This window comes from Hypanus sabinus, chromosome 9 (genome assembly GCF_030144855.1).
Source record: "Hypanus sabinus isolate sHypSab1 chromosome 9, sHypSab1.hap1, whole genome shotgun sequence".
NCBI lineage: Eukaryota > Metazoa > Chordata > Chondrichthyes > Myliobatiformes > Dasyatidae > Hypanus > Hypanus sabinus.
In genome coordinates, this window is record NC_082714.1 from 96,686,898 (window position 1) to 96,706,000 (window position 19,103).

General features: G+C 43.9%; 1 protein-coding gene across 4 annotated transcripts in view; it reads right to left on the minus strand.

The window, feature by feature from the left end:
- LOC132399666 (threonine--tRNA ligase 1, cytoplasmic-like) overlaps window positions 1-19,103 on the minus strand; it is a 101,379-nt gene that overhangs the window by 41,393 nt on the left and 40,883 nt on the right. For all 4 annotated transcript variants that reach the window (XM_059980308.1, XM_059980306.1, XM_059980307.1 and 1 more), the window contains 4 exons: window positions 16,777-16,939; window positions 11,201-11,338; window positions 1,048-1,125; window positions 43-143 (listed from right to left, as the gene is read on the minus strand). In XM_059980308.1, coding sequence (XP_059836291.1) covers window positions 43-143; window positions 1,048-1,125; window positions 11,201-11,338; window positions 16,777-16,939 — 480 coding nt within the window. The remainder of the gene's footprint in view (window positions 1-42; window positions 144-1,047; window positions 1,126-11,200; window positions 11,339-16,776; window positions 16,940-19,103) is intronic.

The window sequence follows — 19,103 nt, forward strand, 5'->3', positions numbered from 1 at the left end:
TAGACGGCCACATTTCCTGGACTTGCAAGTGGACACACTCACCCGATGTAGCTCAGGTCAAACCTCATTGGGAGCTGGAAGTCCAGCTGGATAGTAGCACACTGGTGATTGCGACCAATTGCATCCTTAATCTGGATATCAATCTAAAATCATAATGGTAAGGTCTGAGATGGACACCTTCGTTCATCAGCAAGAGCACAAGTTATAGAACAAAACCACAGTTCAACCACTGCACCACAGCTCCCAGATCCCAGGTTCAATCCTGCCCCTGTGGAGTCTGCACACTCTCCTTGTGATGGCATGGCTCTTGACCAGTTCCCTCCCAGTGTGCTGGCAGGTTAATTATCCCTGGGTTAATGGCAGAGAAAGGAGGTTTGATGGGCCTGTTTGATGGAGGGAAATGGCACTAACAGGACCCATCATGGACCTGCTTTTGCTTCTGTATGGTCATATCGACCCTTTCAACCCACCACACAAGCCCATCATCGGTACTGCTTTATACCAATTCACTTCAGCCCTTCAGTAACATGCACAAAGTGCTGGAGGAACTCAGTAGGTCAGACAGCATCCATGGAGGGGAATAAACAGTCAACATTTTGCCCCGACCATCCATCAGGATTCTTTATTCCCCTCCATAGATGCTGCCTGACCTGCTGAGTCCCTCAAACATTTTGTTCATGCGACTCTGGATTTCCAGCATCTGCAGAATCTCATGTCCCTGGTTAGCACTCATAGCCTGATCTGCCTTGACAATGTAAGCACGAAGAAGTGGCCGATGCACATGTTCGCACACTCATTCCACAATCGTCTCTCAACTCTGTGTTCACTGCTCAGGTGAGTCTGCTCTACACCCCAATGGGTTCTCCCTCCGGCCTCACACCGATGGCTCTGCCATCTCCCACAGCTGGAGGCTCAGGGTGGGAGGGCTGCAAGAGTTGGGCTCAGCTCTGTGTTCACTGCTCAGCCTTGTCTATTTTGTTCCCTGATAATTCATCCCTCCTGACTGACAGCTCTGTTGGGCCAACACTGGGAAGACTCTGCACTCACCTTGGGGCCGTAGAAGGCTCCATCTCCTGGGTTCCGTTCCCAGGGCAGGCCAAAGTCTTGTAGACTCCTCTCCAGCTGCTGTGGGGGGGGAACCAGCTCAGTATTAGTGGGGGTATCAGGGCGATGGCCATTGCATTGGTTGATCAGCTACAGAACGGCCCGGTGCAAGTAATTTCTAAACAAACTTCTATAGATAAACAGTGGAGAGTATCCTGACTAGTTGTATCAAAAAAAAAACAACACCCAGGAAAAGAAATGTACAGAAAGGGATGGATGCAGGGGAAGCCCTCCCCATTATTGAGCAAATTTACACGAAGCATTTGACAAGAAAGCATCAAGGACCATCTCCTTTCTCACTGTCGCCAGGGAGGAGGTATAGGAACTTCAGGACCCGTACAGGTTGTATATCAGTCTTTGTTTAGGTAGATCTTTTCATACAAACATAGACACTATTTTCTTATTGATCATCGGTTATTAACGGATGTTATTGATTGTAAATATGATTCTATTACTATTTCGGATCATGCACCTTTGAAGTTATCTATTAAGATTTCGGACTATTCCAATAATATCAGATCTTGGAGGCTTAACGCTACTTTGCTTCAAGACCCAGAATTTATCACCTATATAAAACAGCAAATTGACTTGTTTTTCTCAACAAACTGTACTGAAGAAATCGACAGAGGAATACTTTGGGACTCTTTTAAGGCTTTTATCCGTGGACAAATTATCTCATATTCTGTTGGTAAAAGAAAACAAAGATATTTAGATATTGCTTTATTAGTGGATAAAATCAAGGAAATTGATAAGATTTATTCCGTGACTCCTACCAAAGAACTTTATAAGAAGAGAGTTGAGCTTCAAATGGAACATAGTTTACTATTATCTTCTTCAATTGAAAATCAATTAATTAGGACCAGGGCTCAATTCTATATTCACAGTGATCGAACTGGCAAACTGTTAGCTAATCAATTAAAAGCTATTTCGACTAAGCGACAAATTATTAAAATTCGCCATCAAGACGGTAATTTAACTACTGATCATAAAGAAATTAATAATACTTTTCAAGATTTTTATAAATCTCTATATCAATCAGAATTTGATGGTGACCAGTCCATGATAGATAATTTTTTTAACAATTTGAATATTCCTAAACTGATTGATGAAGACCATAGCCTGTTAGATGCCCCTATCTCTATGGTGGAAATAGGAGAGGCTATCTCATCAATGAATTCAGGGAAAGCTCCTGGTCCTGATGGTTATATAGTAGAATTTTTTAAAACTTTTTCTTCTTTGCTCTCTCCTTGGTTATGTGAAATTTTTAATGATGCGTTTGCTAAGAAGAGATTACCTCAATCTTTTTATGAAGCTAATATCTCTCTAATTCTTAAAAAAGATAAAGATCCTACTTTATGTACACCTTATCGCCCTATATCACTATTAAATGTAGATTCTAAGATTCTTACAAAAATTTTAGCCATTAGATTAGAAAAAGTACTATCACAGATTATTTCAGAAGATCAAACTGGTTTTATGAGGAATCGGTATTCCTTTTTTAATGTTAGAAAATTGATTAATATAATTCATACTTCACCACCCACAATCCCAGAATGTGTTATTTCATTAGATGCTGAAAAAGCTTTTGATAGAGTTGAATGGATATATTTATTTAATACATTGAGAAATTTTAATTTTAGTCCTAACTTTATATCATGGATTAAATTAATATATCATAAACCTGTTGCTTCTGTTCTTACAAATAACTATAGATCCTCTTTTTTTCAATTATCTCGTGGTACGAGACAAGGCTGTCCCTTAAGTCCTTTATTATTTAATATTGCATTAGAACCTTTAGCTATTGCTATTCGTGAATCTCCTAATATTTTTGGTATTACCCGTAATGAGAAGTTATACAAATTATCACTTTATGCTGATGATTTGCTGTTATATATTTCTGACCCTGATAGGTCTATTCCCGCTATTTTATCCTTGTTGGTTCAATTTGGTACTTTTTCTGGTTATAAACTAAATTTAGATAAGAGTGAATTATATCCTTTAAATGCACAAACTTTATTGAGTGATAGGATACCATTTAAAGTTGTTACTGATAACCTTACCTATTTAGGTATAAAAATTACCAAGAAATATAAAGATTTATTTAGACTGAATTTTTTACCTATGCTTCATCAAATTCATCAACTTACTACAAGATGGTCTCCTTTGTTTTTATCATTAATTGGTCGGATTAATGCTATTAAAATGATGATTTTACCGAAATTTTTATACTTATTTCAAGCCTTACCAGTTTTTATTTCTAAATCTTTTTTTTGATAACATTGATTCAAAAATTTCCTCATTTGTGTGGCAAAATAAAAACCCTAGGTTAAGTAAAATGCAATTACAAAAATCTAAAAAAGATGGTGGTTTAGCTTTACCTAACTTTAGATTTTATTATTGGGCAAATAATATTCGTAATTTAATGTATTGGAAACTAGATTTGGATTCACCATTGTGCCCACAGTGGGTAAATTTGGAATGTAATGAGGTAAAGGGATATTCTCTATTCTCTGTTCTTGGTTCTTGTCTTCCTGCTGATTTAGTTATATTTAATAAACAAATATCTAATCCTGTTATTAAACATACATTACGAATTTGGTTTCAATTTCGTAAGTTTTTTACTTTGAAAAACTTTGTTCTTGATAGCCCTATCTTACTTAATTTCTTTTTCAAACCCTCTTGGACAGATCAAGCTTTTAACATATGGAAAAAGAAAGGTATAAAATGTTTTCGTGATCTCTTTTTTTAAGATACCTTGATGTCATTTGACCAACTTTCCAACAAATTTGAATTACCTAAATCTAATTTTTTCAGATATTTACAAATTAGAAATTTCTTACATAAAGTTTTACCATCTTTTCCTAATTCAACTTTGGTGGACTTTACAGATTTGATTTTTACCTTAAACCCTTGTCAGAAGGGATTAGTAGCTTTTATTTATAATATGATTATGAAGATACAACCAGAAATATCAGTTAGAATTAAACAAGAATGGGAAAAAGAACTTCGATATAATATATCAACAGATAAATGGAAAAAAATTTTGCAAATGGTTAATTCTTCTATATGTGCTAAACATGCTTTAATACAATTTAAAATTGTACATAGAGCTCATATGTCTAAAGATAAACTTGCTCGATTCTATTCTCATATTAACCCTCAATGTGACAGATGTCATTCAGAAGTGGCCTCATTGACCCATATGTTTTGGTCATGTCCCACTTTACATAATTACTGGAAGGACATATTTACTACTATTTCCTCAATTTGGAATATAGATTTACAACCTCATTTTATTACTGCAATTTTTGGCATACCAAATGAAGATGGTAATCAGTTTTCCCCTTCAATCAGACGAATGATTGCTTTTGTAACATTAATGGCCAGAAGGTCTATATTACAAAATTGGAAAGAAGTAAATCCTCCTACCACGTTTCAGTGGCTTTCTCAAACTATTTCTTATCTGAGCCTGGAAAAAATTAGAAGCACTATTTTTGACTCATCAATTAAATTTGAAGAAACTTGGAGACCGTTTATTCGACATTTTCATATGAATTAATTTGGCCTTTTCCAGACCTTCTTTCTGCTTATTCATGTTCAGGTATGGAGTTCTGGAGTTTGTTGACACTATCATATACTTGTAAACTATTATTATTGCCCATGTTAGTTTAGTTTAGTGTTTTATTTTTCTTAATATATACTTTTTTCACATATTTTCAAATTTTTTTTTCTTTTAATGGTTATTTTTGTTTTTTTTCATATATAATCATATGGACTTGATTGATTAAGGTATTTTTTTTCTGCTGATGTTTAATAGGATATTGTTATCTTATTACCAACGTGATTTCAAGTCTATTGTATTCATAATTTACTCATTATTATGTTATGTTTTTTTTATATGTATATATGAAAATCAATAAAAGAATTGAAAAAAAAAGAAAAGAAACATAGACAACCTACAGCACAATACAGACCCTTTGGCCCACAATGCTGTGCCAAACATGTACTTATTTAGAAATTACCTAGAGTTATCCATAACCCTCTATTTTACCAAGCTCCATGTGCCTACCCAGGAGACTCTTAAAAGACCCTATCGTATCTGCCTCTACCAGCGTCGCTGGCAGCCCATTCCACGCACTCACCACTCTCTGCATAAAAAACTTACCCTTGACAGCTCCTCTGTACCTACTTGCAAGCACCTTAAAATGGTGCCCTCTCGTGTTAGCCATTTCAGCCCTGGGAAAAAGCCTCTGACTATCCACACGATCAATGCCTCTCATCATCTTATTATACACCTCTATCAGGTCACCTCTCATCCTCTGTCGCTGCAAGGAGAAAGGGCTGAGTTCACTCAACCTATTCTCATAAGGCATGCTCCCCAATCCAGGAAACATCCTTGTAAATCTCCTCTGCACCCTTTCTATAGCTTCCACAACCTTCCTGTAGTGAGGTGACCAGAATTGAACACAATACTCCAAGTGGGGTTTGACCAAGGTCTTATATAGCTGTAACATTACCTCATGGCTCTTGAACTTGATCCCATGATTGATGAATGCCAACACACCATATGCCTTCTTCACAACACTGTCAAACTGTGCAGCAGCTCATCCTCCACACTGCCAAGAGTCTTAACATTAATATTATATCCTGTCTTCAAATTTTACCTACAAAAATGAACCACTTCATACTTATTTGGGTTGAAGTCCATCTACCACTTCTCAGCCCAGATCTGCATCCTATTGATGTCCCGCTGTAACCTCTGACAACCCTCCACACTATCCACTTAGTGTTATCAGCAAATTTACTAACCCATCCCTCCACTTCCTCATCCAGGTCATTTATAAAAATTATGAAGGGTTCCCAGAACAGATCAATGAGGCACACCACTGGTCACCGACCTCCAAGCAGAATATTACCCAGCTACAACCACTCTTTGCCTTCTGTGGGCAAGCCAATTCTGGATCCACAAAGCAATATCCCCTTGGATCCCATGCCTCCTTACTTTCTCAATAAGCCTTGTATGGGGTACCTTATCAAATGCCTCTTCATAAATTCAATTGTTTTTTTTCACATAAATGCCTGCAGTAAAATGAATCTCAAGGTAGTATATGATGACATATGTGGATCTTGATAAGGAATTTACTTTGAACTTTGAGCTAGCAAACCCCAATATCCCCCTATCCCCAACCCCAATAAAGGAAGCCTGTCCTGTTGTGTAGAGTTTCAATCAGCACTAACCTTCCATGGGACAAGCTGAGAAAGCAGCACACCACCAGCATAGGGGTGGGGGTGGAATGGGTTCTGATCAGACCCCTCTTACAGCCCAGGCCCCCATTATATTCCACAACTCCACCAAACAATGGATGGGTGCTACTGAGCATTAAAGGCCTTACATCGGGCTCATTGCTCCATCCCCAGCCTAATTCCGACTCTAGCCAATTGCTAGACTAACTCTGACCCCTGCCCATCCCAAAATTTATCCCTGCCTCAGCGATTCACAGTTTTTTGTGAAACAGTCTCAAAGAGACATCAGACTGCTTGGAGGGAGGGAGAGTTTAAAAGAAGCAAGTGGAAGCATTTGGCACATATTCCGCACCACAGTTCCGAGGAAACATTGGATTGCACATAATTAGGCATTGGGTAAGGACCAATAAAAAGAAATTAGGTTTAAGTGGAGCAGCCATTGTGGGAGTGGTTATTGTTGGAGTGGGGAGTTGAGGCTTTGGCTCATTGAGGACTCAGAGGCTGTAGGCAATATACAGTTATTTTTCATTAGTTATTCTTTTGTGATTGCTTATTGCACATTTAAAGCAGTGGGGGTGCCAGATACGACACTGGTATGCTACTCTTGCAGCATGCAGGAATGTAGGGAGACTTCCAGTGTCCCTGATGACTGTACCTGCAAGAAGTGTATCTAGCTACAGCTTCTAACAGATCGTGATAAGGAGCTGGTGATGGAACTGGATGTACTCCAGATCATTCGAGAGGCTGAGGGGTTGACAGACATAAAGGGAGGCAGAGCACTTCACTTGAGTAACTGATTGACTATCAGGAGGGGGAAAAGGGATAGGCAGCCAGTGCAAAGCACCCCTCTCAACAACAGGTATACTGCTTTGGATATCGTTGGGGGAAAGCCGCTGCGGTCAGGTCTCTGGCACAGAGTCTGGCTCTGTCGCTCAGAAGGGAAGGGGTGGGGGTGGGGAAGAAGAGGCGAGCTGTAGTGATAGATGATTCGCTGATTTGGGAAGCAGAAAGGAGGTTCTGCAAACAAGAACAAGATTTCTGGATGGTTTGTTATCTCCCAGAAGCCAAGGACTGGGACATCTCAGATAAAGTCTACAACATCCTTAAGTGGGAGGGTGAGCAGCCAAAGGTTGTGGTCCAAGATGGTACCCATGACAGGTAGAAAGGGTAATGAGGTCTTGCAAAGTAAATTTAGGAAGTTAGGTGCAAAGTTAAAGGGCAGAACCTCTAGGGTTGTGATCTCAGAAATGTTCCATGTGCCATGTAGTAGTGAGGCCAGAAGGAGGAAGATCATCCAGTTCAACACATGGCTAATGAGTTAGTGCAGGAGGAAGAATTTCAGATTTTTGGATTTTCAGGCTCTCCTTAGGGGCAGAAGAGATGGTTTGCACCTAAGTAGAATGGGAACTAATATCCTAACAGGAAGCTTTGCTAGTGCTGCATTGGGGGGTGGAGGAGGGAGAAGAGGGTGGGTTTAAACTGGAGTTGAAAACCAGAGCACAAGAACAAATAGTGGGGTGGCTGTGGAAAGATGTTGCTCACTCCACATAATAAGTCAGGATTCAAAAGGTCGAGCACAGTGGGACTAAAGTTCTGAGCTGTGTATATTTCAATGCAAATTGTAGGAAAGTGGATGGCTTAGGGCATGGATCAGCACATAGAATTATATTGCAGCCATTAGTGAGACTTGGTTGCAGGAGAGGCAGGACTGGAACTCAATATACCGTGGTTCCTTGTTTTAGACTTAATAGAGCAGGAAGTATTGAATAGTGAGGGGTGGCATTAATATTCAGGGAAAACGTCACAACAGAGCTCAGTCAGGACAGACCAGAGAGCTTGTCCAGTGAGGCTTTATGGGTAGAACTGAGAAATAAGAAAGGTATGATAACATTAATGTGATAACGTTATATACCACCCAACAGTCCACAGTATTTGGAGGAACAAATTTGCAGACAGATTGCAGACGGTTGCAAGAAACACAAGGTTGTGATGGTAGGTGATTTTAACTTTCCACATATTGACTGGGATTCCCATACTATACAACGGCTGAATTGGAAAAAGATTGTTAAGTGTGTTCAGGAACATTTTCTTAATCAGTACATAGGAATCACAACTAAAAAGAGAATGATACTAGATCTCTTATTAGGGAAAGAGACAGGGCAGGTGACAAAAGTTTGTATAGGGGAACACTTTAGCGATCACAGTGCTATTAGTTTCGAGGTAATTATGGAAAAGGATAGATCTGATCCTTGGGCTGAGATTCTAAATTGGAGAAAGGCCAATTTTGATAGATCAGAAAGGACCTAGCAAATGTGGAATGGAACAGGTTGTTTTCTAGCAAAGGTGCACATGGTAAGTGGGAGGCCTTGCAAAAGTGAAATTTTGAGAGTAGAGCGTTTGAATGTTCCTGCCAGAATAAAAGGCAAGGACAACAGTTTAAAGGGAACATAAGGGGGTACTTCATCACTCAAAGGGTGGGTGAGAGTATGGAATGAGCTGACAAGTGGTGCATGCAAGCACAATTTCAATGATTAAGAGAAGCATGGATGGGAGAGGTTTGGAGGGCTATGGTCCAGGTACAGGCCAAAGGGACCAGGAATATTAAAGGTTCGGCACAAACTAGATGGGCCAAAGGGCCTGTTTCTGTGCTGCAGTGTTCTATGACTCTCTGACTGATTCCAACCCTGGTCTGGGTGCAAGCTGCAACAAGTTGGACTGCGCTGCTTGCCTCTGAACTGGGTTGGTTCATGTTTACTGGGGCAGCTCCCTCACTCAGCTCTCACCTGTGCTTCCAGGTAGATATTTGCATGTGCCAGCAACCACATCCCAGTACACCGCTTCAACACGTGGGCGAAACCAGGTGAGGGCAGCAGCCCACCTCATACCCCAGTGAGATTGGGAAGTGCCCATCCTAGCATGCAGAAAAGTCAGCTCTGGCGTACTGGTCAGATGAGATTTACAGTGAGATCCAATGGCCAGGAAGGTGGCTCTGCAATGCTTCATGGTGAGCAAAGAGCATGACAAGGCACAGAAGTAGTCAAGGTCTGCAACCAAGGAACTCCCCAGTTTGTGAAGACTACATCACTGAACCCGAGCTTCTGAAGTCGAGAAAGTGGCCCCAGTGCAATGGCATTTTACACATTAAAAACTCTCTTGCACAGGTGTCTGGTCATTATTGACAAGACAAACCTACTGCAAGTTTTTGAGGAAATTACAAGGAGGGTAGGCAAAGGAGATGCAGTAGATGTGATGTACTTAGATTTTCAGGCCTTTGACGAAGTGCTGCCCATGAGGATGCTTAGCAAGATAAGAGCCCATGGAATTACAGGGAAGTTACTAGCACGGGTGAAGCACTGGCTGATCGGCAGAAAACAGAAAGTGGGAATAAAGGGAGCCTATTCTGGCTGGCTGCCGTTACCAGTGGAGTTTCACAGGGGTTGGTGTTGGGACCATTGCTTTTTACAATATATGTCAATGATTTGGACTATGGGATTAATGGATTTGTGGCTAAGTTTGCCGATTATATAAAGGTAGGTGGAGGAGTGGGTAGTGTTGAGGAAATAGAGAGACTTAAGATAGTTTAGGGGAATGGGCAAAGAAGTGGCAAATGAAATACAATGTTGAAAAGTGTATGGTCATGTACTTTGGTGGAAGAAATAAATGGGCAGACTATTATTTAAAAGGGGAGTGAATTCAAAATGCAGAGATGCAAAGGGATTTGAGAGTCCTTGTGCAGGACACCCTAAAGGTTAACCTCCTGAGTCGGTGGTGAAGAAGGTGAAAGCAATGTTGGTATTCATTTCTACAAGTTAAGAATATAAGAGCAGATATGTAATGTTGAGGCTCTATAAGGCACTCGTGAGACCACACTTGGGAGTATTGTGTGCAGTTTTGCGCTCGTTATTTTAGAAAGGATATACTGACATTGGAGAGGGTCCAGAGAAGATTCATGAAAATGATTCCAGGAATGAAAGCCGCATGAGGAAATCCTGGCAGCTCTTGGGCTATGTTCCCTGGAGTTCAAGAGAATGAGGGGGGATCTTATAGAAACATTCCAAACGTTAAAATGTCTGAACAGATTAGGCATGGCAAGGTTATTTCCCATGGTAGGGGAGTCTAGGACAAGAGGGCACAACTTCAGGATTGAAGGATGTCCATTTAGAACAGAGATGCAAAGATATTATTTCAGTCAGAGGCTGGTAAATCTGTGGAATTTGTTGCCATGTGGCTGTGGAGGACAAGTCATTGGATGTGTTTAAGGCAGAGATAGATAGGTTCTTGATTAGCCAGGATATAGGGAGAAGGCAAGGGAGTGAGGATGAATGGAAGATTTGAATCAACCCATGACTGAATGGTGGAGTAGGCTCAAGGGGTCAAATGGCCTATTTCTGCTCCTATGTCTTATGGTCTTATTGGATTCGACAAACACCACTCCAGAAGACACAATCAGGGCCAGTTCTGCAGGAGCAAGGTCATTTCAGGGGTGAAATGCAAGGGAGTGCCGCATCATCAGAAGGGCCACCTTTGAGCAAGTCTTTAGTTCCTCTCCTCAGGAGTAGCCATAGAAATTCCCACAGCCACGGCCCCAGAAAGAACTGCTGAATTCACCTGTGCTTTAACTTTATCACAAGGCCAACAGCACAGATGGTCTTTGTTTACCTTACTGGTGGATGAAGTGTCTGTGCATATCATTTATAAGAGCGAGTACACTTCTGTAAAAGTATTTCATTCATTGAAATCCCAGTGAGAGAGGGCTAGAAAAAATGTTTTCTGACAGAAAACTAAAGCCAGCACTTCATCTCTATCACCTTGCCCTAACAGATCCAGGCACGGAGACATTCCCTTCCCATACCTTCTCCGCCTGGTCCCAGACGGCAACGTCTCCCAGGAATTTCTCCGGCCGTGTTGAGAGGTAGAGGCGGAAGCTGAAGCCAAAGACCTGGTAAACAGTCTGCAGGAAGTCCAGACAGCCCTTAATCTCCTCTTCGATCTGTGGGCAAGGGAACAGTGCAATATGATTACACCCCAAGGAGCAGCAGCCCAGGTTCAGTCCCCCATCCAGACAGTGTAATAGGATTTCACCCCACCACGTTCAGCTCCCCCACAGGGACAGTGTAACAGGATTACATCCCACCACATTCAGCTCCCCCCACAGGGACAGAGTAATAGGATTACACCCCACCAGTTTCAGCTCTCCCACAGGGACAGTGTAATGGAATTACACCCCACCAGTTTCAGCTCCCCCACAGGGACAGTGTAATAGGATTACACCCCACCACGTTCAGCTCCCCCACAGGGACAGTGTAACAGGATTACATCCCACCACATTCAGCTCCCCCCACAGGGACAGTGTAATAGGATTACACCCCTCCAGTTTCAGCTCCCCCACAGGGACAGTGTAAAGGGATTACACCCCACCAGGTTCAGCTCCCCCACAGGGACAGTGTAATGGGATTACACCCTATCACGTTCAGCTCCCCCACCGGGACAGTGTAATGAGATTACACCCTATCATGTTCAGCTCCCCCACTGGGACAGTGTAATAGGGTCACACCCCACCAGGTTCAGCTCCCCCATAGGGACAGCCCAAAGTAGTTATACCCCAAGGGCCAGCAGCCTGGGTACAACTCCCCACGGAGACAGTTCAATATGGTTACATCCCAAGAGCTATCCTCAACTTCATCACCGCCCACCTCTTCAGCCAGTTCCCTCACAGGTATAACTCCTCCCACTATTGAGGAACATCCAGAAGAGGTGACGTCTCAGAAAGGTGACATCCATCGATCAGAAACAAGCCATTCCATCAGGCAGGAGGTACAAGAGCCTGAAGACTCACAGCTCATGGTTCAACAACTGCTCCTTCCCCACTGTCACATTACTTGTTCACAAAGGGGTCTGAAACAGCTGGACACAACCTCAGACTGAATACCTTTTCCTCTCTCTCACGCTGCAATAACATTATTTTACTTTATTGTTCCAGTTACACGTTAATTTAAAAACAAAACATCCGCAGATGCTGGAGATCCAAGCACTACACACAATTGCTGGAAGAACTCAGCAAGCTAAGCAGCATCTATGGAAAAGAGTACAATCAACGTTTTGGGCCAAGACCTTTCAGCAGGACTGGATTAAAAAAAGATCTTACTGAAGGATCTCAGCCCGAAACTTCGACTGTACATGTTAATTTAAGTTTGTATTCATTTATGTCTGTGAGGTGCTGCTGCTATAAAAGAGTATACGACAAGAACCCTGAACTCGATCATGAGGCAAAACAGGTACAGCATTAAAGGCCCAATCAGCCTGATTCTAGATCTTCTGAAATCCTAACTTTGTACTCATGTCCGACATCCTTTCAACTTTTTATTGGAGGTTCCATCTCCCTTTTGGAAAATCTCTGTTAAGTCGACTTCTGCCCCATCAGGAAGTGCTTTGCAAATCCTAACCACATGTTGCATAATTAACCTGTTCCTGATGTGAGTTCTGGCTTCCGCACTGCTCTTAAATTTATTGTTACCGAGCTTTACTAAGCCCTTTCCACCATCTGAGCACATCTACGTGGAAAGCAGCGTTCATCATCATGGAGCTCCAGCGCCCAGGACATCCCCTCTTCACTGCTACCATCAGGAGGTGGTACAGGAGCTTCAGGGTCCACAGTAACAGGCTCAAGAACAGTTATTACTCTTCAACCACCAGCCCCTTGAGCCAGAAGTGATAACTTCACTCACCCCAACACTGAACTGTTCCCACAATTTATGGAGTCACTTTCAATGACTCTATCTCACATTCTCAATAATATTGTTTATTTATTTATTATCATTATAATTGTTTTCTCTTTTTAAATTTGCACAATTATCTCTTGCACAATGGTTGTTTGTCCATGTTGTTGGATGCGGTCTTTCATTGATTCTATTGTCTTTCTTTGTATTTACTGTGAATGCCTGCAAGAAAATGAATTGAAGGTTTGTATATGGTGACATCTATGCCTTTCAATAATAAATTTACAGTGAACTTTCAGGTGGAACAGTGAAGCTACTAGTGGAGCTGCTTCCTCACAACGCCAGCAACAAGGGTTCAATCGCAGCCATCGCACTGCCCGTGTGGAGTCTGCATGCTCTTTTTGCGACTGTCTGGGTTTCCCTCAGGGTGTTCCAGTTCCCTCCCACATTCCAGCGATGTGCAGCTGAGTGGGATAAATTTCCCTAGTGTGTAGGTCTGGGATTGAGGGTGAGAGAATGGGCAGGTGAGTGGGATGAACTTCCCCAGTGTGTAGGCCTGGGAAACTAGTTTTCTAGTTTATTTGCAAGGAATATTTTGCTACAGAGTCACGAACAGCTACAAACTGGCATTGTAAGGATTTGGCAACTCATTCTGATCATCAAGATTTCAGATCTTCAGCAATCTAACCCATTAAACTTCCCCTTGAGCAAAGAAAACCAAAGAGGTTCAGATGGAGGATCTGCTCATCTCCCTCCAACCTTCACTCCCCCCAACTCCTTTTGCTTCTCTGTATTTGTCCGCCACCATCCACCAGCTAACTCTCCCTCCCCTCCCTAAATGGCAAACACGCCTTTCAGCTCTCACCCGTCCAAAGTCCACCAATCACTGTGGGCTCCCATCTCACCATTGCCTGTCTTGGCCATCCCTCTTCTCAGCCCTGATCCAACATCTTGAACTGAAACGTCGAGATTCAAGATGGTTTATTGTCATTTCCAGTACACAAGTGTAAAGGAGAATGAAATAATTGTTACTCCAGATGCGATACAGCCCAAAAAAACCACACTACTACTACTACTACTACAATGAATATAAATACATAAGACAGTTATACTGATTGTATGTCCATAGTGACTCTAGGCACAGGAGTGTCTACATACGGAGACTTTCAGGAAATGATAAAGTAGTGGTGGATTGGGATGTGGAGGGGTGGGTTAGTGGGAGGAGGTGTTGATCAGCCTTGGGGAAAGCAATTGTTTCTGAGTCTGGTGGTCCTGGAATGGATGGTATGTAGCCTCCTCCCTGATGGGAGTGGGACAAACAGTCTATGAGTAATGTAAGTGGGAATCCATGATGTTAAATGGACCTTTTCCAATATACATGTCCTTGATGGCATGAAGGCTGGTGCTGGTGATGTGTTGGGCATTTGTAATTACTGTTGTTGAGTTTGTTTCATCCATGAAGAGACCGCTTCATCCAGTGTAACTTCAGATGCAGCACCTCCAGATCCTTGTGAATCCCTACCCCCTCATCTACGTCCCAAAACCTTCTCTCTCTAACCAACTCGTGCCTACACTGGAGGCAGCACCTCACTGGGATGTGAAAGAAACTGGAGCACCCCACTGCTAGAAGCCCACCCAGTCACAAGAAGAACACGTAAACTCCACATGGACAGCATTAGAAGTCAGGTCACACTAACTGCAGTGCAGTTACCAAAGGAGAATCAGAGGAAGGCCTGTTACAAATAGAATGAAGAGTTTAGTGCCAGCAGGTTTTGAATGGGAAAGGTATATTCCAGGGTTGATGTATTTGGTAGAAATAAGCTGCTGTATCCCTATGCCACTGCATCACTGCTCTCCACTGGACGTTTGGCCAAGCCTGCTCTCTGTGCTAAAGACATCTGCAACCACTTTAACTCCCTTCCCCACTCCCTCACTGACCTGTCTGTTCTCATGCACCCTGTCCCTCCCCACCTCACACCTTCCACTGCCAGGGCAGGCAAAACACAAACGAGAGGAACAGCACCCTGTATTCTACAGAATGACAACACCAACACTGAACTCCCCAATTCCACATAACCTGCACCCATCATCCATTTTGTTTCTTTTTCTTGCTGATCCGTCCAGCTCCTCCTACCCCCTACAGCCCAACACCCTCAACTCCTCCTACACACATCCAGCTCCTCCTACTCCCCACAGCCCAACACCCTCAACTCCTCCTACACACATCCAGCTCCTCCTACCCTCACAGCCCAACACCCTCAACTCCTCCTACACACATCCAGCTCCTCCTACCCCCCACAGCCCAACACCCTCAACTCCTACACACATCCAGCTCCTCCTACCCCCCCACAGCCCAACACCCTCAACTCCTCCTACACACATCCAGCTCCTCCTACCCCCCACAGCCCAACACCCTCAGCTCCTCCTACACACATCCAGCTCCTCCTACCCCCCACAGCCCAACACCCTCAACTCCTCCTACACCCACTCAGCACCCTTCCCCTAAACCCACCCAAAACCCTCAACTACACCCACTCAGCACCCCTCCCCCAAACCCACTAACACCCTCAACTCCTCCTACAACTCAGCACCCCTCCCCCAAACCCACCCAACACCCTCCTCCTACACCCACTCAGCACCCTTCCCCTAACACCCTCAGCACCTCCTACACACATCCAGCACTCCTCCCCCAAAACTCAACTAGCACCCACAGCACCTCCTACCCCTGCCTAGCAACCCTCCCCACCCCAATTCCTCCTACAACCACCTAGCATCCCTTCCCATCCACACCACCCCAACACCCTCAACTCTTCCTACACCCACCCAGCACCTCCTTCCTTCAACCATCCAGCATCCCTCCCCTCAAACCCACCATAACCCTCAGCACCTACCCCTACCCAGCAACCCTCCAAACACCCTCAGAACCTCCTACCCACTCAGCACCCCTCCCCACCACCCTCACCTGCTCCTGCACCATCAACTCCTCCTATAGCATCCCTCCCCAATCCCACCCATTATCCCCTTTTTCCTTTCCTCCTATAATTACTGTCTGCCCATCTTATACACACACAAACCTGCATGACCAACTCCCCACATTCCCCCCCAACCACTCGATTCCACACTCCACCTTCCTCTCCTGTGACAGCCAATCATCTGCAGCCCTCTGTAGCCTCCACCCATCACCTCCCAGCCTCTGTAACTATTCCCACCTCCACCCCTCCAGATACCTATCACCTCTCCTCAGTTGGATCCACCTATGGCCTGGCAGATCTTGCCCCTTCCAGCAGGTGAAGGGTGACCTGCAGTCTCCTCTGTGCTTCTGACAAATCTCATTGTCTGAAGCGCTGTAGGTAACACTGAACCTGTGACAGATGCCTTTCAAATGCAGCTGAAGTTTGTTCCATTTCCCCATGTGTGTGAATTACGGGACAGTCAGGTGTCGGCCCACTGCAGGATCTCTCTCATTCTGCCAAAAGTGTCTGTCCTAAACCTTTCCGATGCCCCTTACACACAGGCCCTCACTGGATGATGTCACACACACACACACGCAGACCCTCATTAACTGTCGCCCTGTTGTGTGGCTGAGGGGCAGAATCTGAGAGGAGCTGGTGAGAATAAAATAGGATCAGAGTAAACAGTAGTTGACAGCATGGTCTGGATGGGCTGAAGGGCTTTCTTGCCCACAGGAACAGAGCAGGACCCCAGTGCTCACCTGCTCCAGGGTACAGAAGATGTGGGCGTCATCCTGCTGGAAGCGGCGGACACGCACCAGACCCGAGAGAGCCCCTGAAAACTCGTTTCGGTGCAGGACCCCAAAGTCAGCCAGTCGCAACGGGAGCTCACGCCAGGAGCGGGGGCGATGGTTATACATCAGGCTGGGGAGAGGAAGATCCGTCGTCACATCCAAGGCATGAACCAGTGAATCGTCAACACACAGGAGACCATTCAGCACCCCTCTCCCCTGAACACTCAGCATGTACAATCGAGCAGTTGGGATGGAGTTGCACACTGGAAGGTGACAGCATTCCACCAACTCTCTGTAGCCTCCCCCCCCCCACCCACCATGCCTGGGAGCAGTGAGCAGAACCCTCACCCCTCGCGCCTCAGCAAACACGAGGCTGGCTGGGGGTACTGAGCAGACTGTAGAGGAGTCCTGGCATTATTGTTCACAAAGTTTTGACAGTTTCTGTGAGATGAGGCAGTTTTCTTTAAGGTGAAAAAGGATAAGAAGTGACTTGATATATGATAAGAGGCACAGATCAAATGGATAACCAGAAACTTTTTCCCAGGGTGGAAATGGCCAACATGAGGGAACATATTTTAAGGTGATATTGGGGGGGTTGGTGGGGAGGGGTAGGTGTACAGAGATAGTTTTTTTTACACAGTGGATGGTGGTTGGAGGGAGATACAACAGACAGATAGGCATACTTTATTGATCCCGAGGGAAATTTGGTTTTGTTACAGCCGCACCAACCAAGAATAGTGAAGAAATATAGCAATATTAGCAAGAGGGATATTCAACAGAGAGATAGGTACATGAATGAAAGAAAACTGAAGAAGTGGAGGCTATGTGGGAGGGAAAGGTTAGAATGGTCCTAGAGTAGGTTAAAAGTCAGCATAACATTGCGGGCTGAAGGGCCTGTACTGTTCCATGTTCTCACTGAAGATCAGTGGGGCAGCTAAACCAAGTGGGAAGGAAGGCAGACAACCAGGGGGTGACAATTAAAAATGAAGTATCACCATTACAACTGCACAGATTTGCAGCTGACGGTGATTCTAATGATCTTTTAGCCCATTCATTACTAATCTGAGTGAGTGGAAATGAAGAAAGCGCAAGCTGGCACCCCGCCTGACTTTCGTTCATCCCTTCTCCCTGCATTTGCAAACCTGCTTTGGTTCTGGCAAGAGCACATCTGAAATTCTATGCACAGTTCTGATTCCTTTTCGGCAAATGACATAACAGCACTGGAGACGACGCTGAAAGGATTCTCTGGGCTTATTCCAGGATGGAGAGGACTAGTTTCGTTGAGTCATAGGGCCTGGAAAGAGGCCCCTTGGCCCAAGGCATTCATGCTGACCAAGATGTCTATCTCAACTAATCCCATTTGCTAGCATTTGACCCATATCTCTCTGAACCTTTTCTATCCCTGCGCTTGCCCAAGTCTCTTTTAATATACTGTACTCAACCTGTTAGAGATGTCCAATGATAAGCAGTCCAAAGAATTTAATCAGGATTCTCTGGAGTTTAGAATAAGCGACCAATCTGATTGAAACAGGCAGAATCATTCAGACACTGAGATAATCCTGAGACATTGGGAGAGAATCCTGAACGAGGGGACATAGCTATAGGATAAAGGAGGGGGGTCATTTAGAGCTGGGGTGCAGAGCAATGTCACAGAGGAATCTCTGCCATGGGGTAGTTAAACAGGAGGCAGAGCAACCCAGACAAAAAATGAGTCCTGATGAAGGTCCTCAGCCCGAAACTTCAACCATTTATTCCCCTGCTTAGACACTGCCTGAGCTGCAGAGTTCCTCCAGCATTTTGTGCATGTTGCTCTGGATTCCAGGATCTGCAGAATCTCTTATTTATCAAGAGAAAAAATAATGTTTTTGAAAGTTCTGAAAATTCAGGGTCAATGGGGAATAGCAGAGCAGAAATAATGCCGGGGCAGATCCACCATAATTATTACTGATTGGTAGGATAGGATCGAGGGATTGAAAGGCCTATTCCCGTTCTCTTTTGACCCAATCTATTTCAAAAATGCCTAGATTGAACCCTACCACCACTACCCTTGCCCACAAGTATAAACCTGTAGCTCTTTTCCCTCAACTGCCTCTCCACGGACTCCTCATCCCTTCTCGGTCAGATTTCAGACCTGTAATCTCTTTACACTCTAAAGCCATTGGCAGCAGAGTGACCAGTCCAAACAGACTGAGCATCAAAGGGGAGGTCTAATGGCAGTTGTCCAAAATCCCTGTCAAGGGAGCCAAGCATTTAGAAAGCTACAGTGAGAGGTTTAGAGAGGGCATCCCGGAGAG